Source organism: Octopus sinensis, linkage group LG7 (genome assembly GCF_006345805.1).
Source record: "Octopus sinensis linkage group LG7, ASM634580v1, whole genome shotgun sequence".
In the NCBI taxonomy this organism is placed as follows: domain Eukaryota; kingdom Metazoa; phylum Mollusca; class Cephalopoda; order Octopoda; family Octopodidae; genus Octopus; species Octopus sinensis.
Window position 1 is genome coordinate 97404511 of NC_043003.1, and position 8120 is coordinate 97412630.

The window sequence follows — 8120 nt, forward strand, 5'->3', positions numbered from 1 at the left end:
ACCAAAGACCGATTTTCTTTGTTTTTCCAGCCTTCAGCTCTCTTTATCGACTTGTCTTATCCCCTACAATCACCCCGGATTAACACACAGATACTCCCAAAATCCCTGCACTTTCACATACTCCACAACACTCCATATGCCCCGCACCCTTTAGCATTTGAAGTCAGTCAAATGGTCAGAGCTCCGCCACTTCTGAGCCAACTACACCTGCCCGTTTCTGTACTTCACTTCTAACATCAGAAGCATTATGTTACCTCATATCCCGCGCACATTCAATGCCCCTGGTGGTTCACACGTAGTCTCTCATACGCATATACGCACTCTCTCTCTCTCCCTCTCCCTCCCTCTCCCTCCTTCTCCCTCTCTCCTTCTCTCTCTCTCTCTCCTACTCTCTCTTCTTAATGACCACCTATACGGTTTCTTCAAAATCAGATCCACTGGTGACTAATTCTCGCCAGTTACCAGTGAGCTATTGTCTTGGTGGAATTTAGAGAAAGTAATGTCGTCACTTTCGACATCATCAAAGATTTTAAAGTGTAACTTATATGTGAATCTCCTATTCAAACCTCCCACTTATGGACTCCATCCGTATTTCACTTCCTGGATCGATAGCTTCCTGTCAAATCGCACAATTACTGCGGGAGTTGACGGAACTCTTTCTGTCCCTCATACGATCGCATCCGGGGTACCCCAGGGTTCACTTGTGATCCCCACTCCCATTCTGCTGAACATCAATGACTTATTTACCGCTATGTGCAATAACATACATACTCTTACGCAAATTACACTGCCCTCCGTTCCTCCCTAACATTCTCCAGCCATGTTTAAGACATTCGCATTCTAGATAGCACACGCCAAACACACACTGGACACACGAACAAGACTCAAATATATTCTCCAGCGAAGATGTGCCGATCTTGTCTTTTTTAACATCAAGAAAGTACAAAAGTTATTCACATAAATAAAAGGTCATTGCATCACACACACCTTAGTCATGAGCGGAGTCATCGTATTCGCTGCAATGGTTGGGTCTCACTGTCACCGAGAATCTACCCTGGCGAAAGTACGTCCTTAACATTTGATCACAACCCGACAACTGGCCCTTTTCTTCGGAATCAGATTATACTTCAGTCCCAACGATTATTTACTCTCTACAATGCTCATGACGTGGAGGCGCGTGGCTTAGTGGTTAGGATGTCAGCATCATGATCGTAAAATTGTGGTTTCGATTCCTGGACCGAGCAACGCATTGTGCTCTTGAGCAAAACACTTCATTTCACGTTGCTCCAGTCCACTCAGCTGGCAAAAATGAGTAACGCTGCGATGGACTGGCGTCCCGTCCAGCTGGGGAACATATACGCCATTGTAACCGGGAAACCGAACCCATGATCCTGGCTAGGCTTTAAAAGGGCGCATTTATTTTTTGGCTCATGATAGGCTTGCAGTATAGTTTTGCTCCCACGTTTGGGACAGTACGGCTGCTATACAAAGAGACATCCTGGACTGCGTCTAGAAAAAGGCCAGTTAACTAATTAGTATAAAGTCACTTACAGACAACCGATGTCAGTGTGCTTATGTTCCTGTGGCATAGCGGTTCGGCAAAAGCGATGGCGGGAATAAGTACCAAGCTTTAAAAACAAAATAAGTTCTGGAGTTGATACATTCGACTAAAAATTCTTCAAGGCGGTGCCCCAGATTGGCCGCAGTCTAGTGAGTGAAACAAGCAAAAGACAAGATATGTATTTGTGCATATGTATTCTTTTAGTCTTTTATTTGTTTCAGTCATTTGACTCCGGCCATGCTGGAGCACCGCCGTTAGTCGAACAAATCGACCCCAGGACTTATTCTTTGTAAGACTAGTACTTATTCAATCGGTCTCTTTTGCTGAACCGCTAAGTGATGAGGGCGTAAAAACACACCAACATCGGTTGTCAAGCGATGGGGGGGGGGACAAACACACACATACCTCTCTCTCTCTCTATATATATATATATATATATAAATCTCAAATTTTATTTAATTTGCTTTTTGCGGGAAGGAGTGTTTCAAGAAAGTTGTGTCTCGCTTTGACCTTCGAAACGCGGAGTAGATGAAACAGAGGCGACTGAAGAATGGGAATTTTCCTTGTGTTGTATGTCTTGTACTCTATTTTTTCGTTGTTTAAGAAAAATGTCCATTTCTTTGGTTTTGTGTTTGTTTTCGTTTCTCATTGTGTTCGACGTTTTTTTGGCGTCCTGTACCCATATATGCATGTATATATGCATGTAGATGTAGGTACGTACATATATGTATGTATATATATGCATATGTTTTATTTATTGATTTGTCATTATATTTATATATATATATACATTGGTAAAACGGTAAGATAACAAAAGAAAGAAAGAGACCTCAATATTATGTAAATAGAGGAAATTTATCTATAAAATAATATGTTACATTACTCGATAGTCAAGATAAAACTCTTCGCGAAGAGATGACGTTGTGGATTCCCACTTCGGCATCTGAAACTCAGAGTTTTATCTTGACTATCGAGTAATGTAACATTATTTTATAGATATATATATACATATACATATATACGACAGGCTCCTTTCAGTTTCCGTCTACCAAATTACTCACAAGGCTTTGGTCGGCCCGAGGCTAAAGTAGAAGACACTTGCCCAAGGTGCCACGCAGTGGAACTGAACCCGGAACCATGTGATTGGGAAGCAAGCTTCTTACTACACAGCCGCTCTTGCGCAGACATGTGTGTGTGGGGGGGTGGATTGGTGGGTGTGCGTGTGTGCGTGTATGTGTATACATTATATATATATATATATAACGCACACAGCATCCCAGACGCATAAACAACTGCGGATACTCATCCCTGCTTCTTGCTTTCTACTCGCATGATATAAAACACAACACCCATCCCCTACGTGGGAAACTTAAAACATCGCACGAACACAGCAAGCTACTTATTATTGTGTAGTTAAGGCTCACATTCTTTTTGCCATTAAAAAAGGGTTGACATAACCATTGAGTTAATGTTTTTGTTTTGTTTTGTTTTGTTTTCTCTACTTTGCCTTCTGACTACAAAAGCAACAATTGTTCACCAGTGAACGAGTCAAAGAAAAAAGCATCTGTGTTTACTAGTAATAGCAACCTAATTCCTTCTATCACATCAAAGCGAATTTTTTTTTTTCTTGAAAAAAAAAATGACAAATTGGATGTAAACTTTGATTTATCAAGTGACAAAAACAACACAACCAGAACATTTTTGACCAGTTCTACTGGGTCAAGACTGACCTAAGACTACACAGCAACATCAGCATCAACAACCAATTAAAAAAAAAAAAACTGCGTGGCATCTTGGGCAAGTGTCTTCTGCTATAGCCCAGGGCCGACCAATGCCTTGTGAGTGGATTTGGTAGACGGAAACTGAAAGAAGCTTGTCGTATATATATATATAAGTGTGTGTGTGTATGTTTGTGTGTCTGTGTTTGTCCCCCTAGCATTGCTTGACAACCGATGCTGGTGTGTTTACATCCCCGTCACTTATCTGTTCGGCAAAAGAGACCGATAGAATAAGTACTGGGCTTACAAAGAATAAGTCCTGGAGTCGATTTGCTCGACTAAAGGCGGTGCTCCAGCATGGCCACAGTCAAATGACTGAAACAAGTAAAAGAGTAAAAAAGTAACTCTTTTTTTTTCTTGACTCAACTCTATATTATTCAAACAATTTTTAACTAACCAAGTAGTCTGAAATTTTGAAAGTAGATGATACAAGAAGCTCATCGTCTGGACGAATGCGGAATCCTCTACGTGGTTGCTCAGTCTTGTTTAAAATAGTACCGTGAATGCAGTGATCCCTCGACTATCGCGGGTGTTGCGTTCCAAAAGCCCCGCGATAGGTGAAAATCCGCTAAGTAGAAACAGTACTGTACTGTAATATTTTTTTTTATACTTTGTATATATTTATTTTATTATAAATGCAAAACACCACCACGGAGGAATCGACGTAAGCTTAAATAATAAACCGCGATATGGTAAGAGTTGCTGTACTCGGATTCTCGATGCGCTCTTGAGAAAAAGTAGCATGCGGTCACACAGTCCCGAAAGCCGTTGATGGATCAGGTCTGCTGGATCAGAGCTAACCTGCAGTTATACAGCACACAGAGACCATCGATATCGCGGCCGTAGTCGTTTTCATTTTGTCGTCATCATCATCATCTTCATGATCATCATTATCATCATCACTCACCATCATCATTATCATCATCATCAAGACGGAAAACTATATCTCCGTCGCGACTGTCGCTGTTACATACTACTACTACTACTACTACTACTACTGAGACTTCGTGCTTCGGACACTGATCGCTCTAAGTGATAGCTGTGATAATAACAGCAGAAATACTTCGGTTCAGTTCAGTATTAAATGTTAGCAACGACAGCGATCGCAGTTACAGCAGTAAAGTTAGCGGTTTGTTATATCATCAAACTCCGTCAACACCATCGATTCCTGTGGCAATAAAAGAAAAAAAACACATCATCACCACCACACCATCACCATCGCCACCACCACCACTACCAACAACACCAACAACAATAACAGCAACAACAAACATTCCAGCAATTTATCTGTAGTTAGCATCAGTGGCAGTTTTACACAGCAAGCCTGCTACCATCATCGTCACTAGAGCAGCATTAGCGCTGGTATTTATTTCGTTTACTTCATTCATTGTATTGCTGTTGTAACGGACCAGACGAGGTGGGGGTCTAGCGAAATGTCTCTCAAAACTGACGACAGCGGTCTCACATGGACGACAGCAGGTGGACAAACAGGTAGGTACTTTCAGCATTGGCTTCTACTGGGATACTTTCTCACCTATCTCTCCTTAAGCCCTACCACCATCTCCGTAAACATAACATAAAACTTGGGGTACTAACTATACCCCTCTAATCACTACTACTGCTCTATTGTTATCACATTTAAACCTGGGCTAACCACAAAAAATATAAGGGAGACACGTCCGTGAAACACCCTGCTCATATTCTTTTCTTTTATTCTTTTACTTGTTTCAGTCATTTTGACTGCGGCCATGCTGGAGCACCGCCTTTATATTTTATTATATATATTATATTTTATTTTCATTTATTTTATATATCGTTTAATGTGCAGGGTGGAAGTTTAAAATCTTGTTTTGTTAAAAAAAATTTTTTTTAAAAACAGTAATCTTCGTTATTAAAAGCGAAGGAATCCGAAGAAATATTTTGAGAGAAAAAGAAAGTAAAAAACTATAGGTGGGGTGGGCTCTCTGACGTTTCGCCGAGTATTATTGTGTGAGTTGTGTAATTTACCTTGAAGTTGGAAAGGACTCTGCCCATAAATCTTTCCAAATTATCCTTGAGTGAGAATCATAGATAGTTCAAACTGAATCGTTGAAATTAACTAATACCGTCTTAGGCAGCCCAGCCAGGAAAGGAATTCTAGTGGGTGGCATTCTTAGTGAAATGAAAGATTAGAGAGAAAAGAAAAATGCTTGGTGGATGATGGAGTGAAAGGTTGGGGTGATGAATGCTGTAGTATAGTACAAAAATTCATAGAAAATACTGGACATTGTTAGCAAAGGATAAATGTACCTTAATTAATATTAGTTCCTTGTGTTTCTAATTTCTGTTGAGTTTAGGACATGGTACTTATTTCAACGTTCTCGGAGAGATGAAAGCAATAGCTGGCCCCGAATTGAACGCTGAACATGGAAGAGCAAAGCTAAATATCATAGGTTATTTAGTTTAAATACTGCCAATAATATCTCGTTCATTTGACAAAATTAATATATGTATTCATTGACTCTCGAAATATAAAATGTCAAGCAGAATCCAGTGGGATTTAAACTCATAACAAAATGACAACTAAATGCTAACAGCCTATTTCTTTTATTACAATAGCTTTTCATCCCTTGAACTAGGGGGGCTAGTATAATTGTTTCGTGCATCAGACAATTCCGGAGTACAAATCCTGCTGAGATCATATTTACGCTTTTTTTTTATACCTTCCGTTTATTTCCCCCTCTATTATTGCCACTATCATCATTATCGTCGTTTGACTTCTCCAGGCTTGCATGGGTCAGACGGATTACGTTGAGGCAGATTTTCTATGTCCAGATGTCCTTCTTGTTGTCCACCTCACCTGTTTTCAGGCCAGGGTATATTTCCCCATAGCCAGGTATGTTGTGTGGAAGATTTGGAAACCAAGGATACCGCTTATAAGACAGTGACACAAGTTTACAAATATAATACGTAGTCTAAACAAGGAGGCACCCAAACACCACCGACCCACATACGCACACATACACACAAACATACATGCATAAATAAATACGTATTAGGGAAGGCTTCGTTCAGTTTCCGTCTACCAAAATCCACCCAGAATTCTTTGGTCAATCTGTCTATAATAAAAGACATTTACCGAAGGTGTCATGCAGTGGAACTGAACCTGAAACCACATGATTGAGAAGCAAACTTCTTAACCACACAGCCGTTCCTGCACCAGAGTTGATAAAATGGATGTACCAGTCTGGAGCAGTGGACTGGGGGAATTGTCAGAGTTAGGGCAAAAAAAGAAAACTTTTTGGTATTTGTTCTGATACTTTATGTTCTAAGTTTACTTCTTGGTTCAATAAAATAAGGTATCAGTCTGCGTACTAGGATCAGCTCTCGGTACTACTTAAGAAGAATGGTCCCGGTGCGCGCACTCGCGCTAGCTAGTCGTAACTAGTCGATCCTACAACGACTACCTAGCAAAGTAAATAAAACACAAAATAGATAATTTTTTTACACAAAGTAAATAATTTTTTAAAACAAAGTAAATAAAACACAAAAACAAAGTAAGGATCGACTAGTCACGACTAGCTAGCGCGGATGCGCGAGTACGCGAGTGCGCACCCCGGGACCACTTTTCTTAAGTAGTACCCAGCTCTCATTCCCACCAGGTGTGGGTTCCTCTGAGACAAGGTGGCTAGAATTGAGAGAGTGCTTTTGTCTGCTCAAAACTCCGTGGACACCCAAAACAAGAATGAAAGACACGGTGCATGATATACCTGATGCAGGCAGCTAAGTCATATTCAGGTGGAAATAACAGCCGTGCTTATGCATGCATACATACATACATAAATACAAACATGCATACATATACACACATACATTCATACATACATAAATACATACATACATACATACATACATACACACACACACATACATACATACATACACACACATACATTCATAACACATACATACATACATACAAACATACATACATACATACACACACATACATTCATAACATACATACATACATACATACATACGTACAAACATACGTACAAACATGCATACATACACACACATACATTCATACATACATACATACATACATACCACATACATACATACAAACATGCATATATATACACACACACATACATACATACATGCATGCATGCATGCATGCATACATACATACATACATACATACATACATACATACATACATACATACATACATACATACATACGTACGTACATACATAAACAGGAGTGATTAGATTTCGGTCAAATTCCCGTGTTTGACCCGAGCAAAAAAAAGTAGTGCAATAAGTGTAAAACAACATGTAGCAAAACGAACATGAAAAAAATGCGCTCTAGCGAACGGGGACGAGAGAGAGGACTCGGAAAATTCACGTCTGGAGTGTTCCGAGTTCTCTCACCACTTCCCCGTTCGTCGGCGAAATTTATTTTCTTCATATTCGTTTACTACACATTATTTTACACCTAGTACACCTTTTTTTTTTTTTTTTGCAATTTTTATGACGGGATGGGTGGGGTGCAGACTCGGATAATTCACACGATCCAATAACCCCACTTCGACACCCTGTCGCAAAAAGAAAAAAGAAATAGTGTAATAGGTGTAAAACAATATGTAGTAGACGAATATGAAAAATAAAATGCGCGTTGTCGAACGGGGGGAAGCGGGGAGAGGACTCGGAAAATTCATACAATCAATCTCACAGGATCCGAAAGCTCAACGTTAACACCCGGTCACGAAAATGGGGGGAAAATAGTGTGAT

At 40.0% G+C, this 8120-nt stretch overlaps 1 protein-coding gene across 2 annotated transcripts in view; it reads left to right on the plus strand.

Moving 5' to 3' along the window:
- The first annotated feature begins 4203 nt into the window (after positions 1-4203).
- Positions 4204-8120, plus strand: part of LOC115214233 (ceramide kinase-like) — a 50745-nt gene continuing 46828 nt past the window's right edge. The window contains exons 1-2 of one of the 2 annotated variants that reach the window (XM_036504983.1): positions 4205-4830; positions 6105-6214. Coding sequence is in view for 1 of the 2 variants with exons in the window: in XM_029783356.2 (XP_029639216.1) it covers positions 4773-4830 (58 nt within the window). In the remaining variant the exon portion in view is untranslated. Of the gene's footprint in view, positions 4831-6104; positions 6215-8120 lie in introns of both variants that reach the window. The other variant, XM_029783356.2, reaches the window with a different exon arrangement.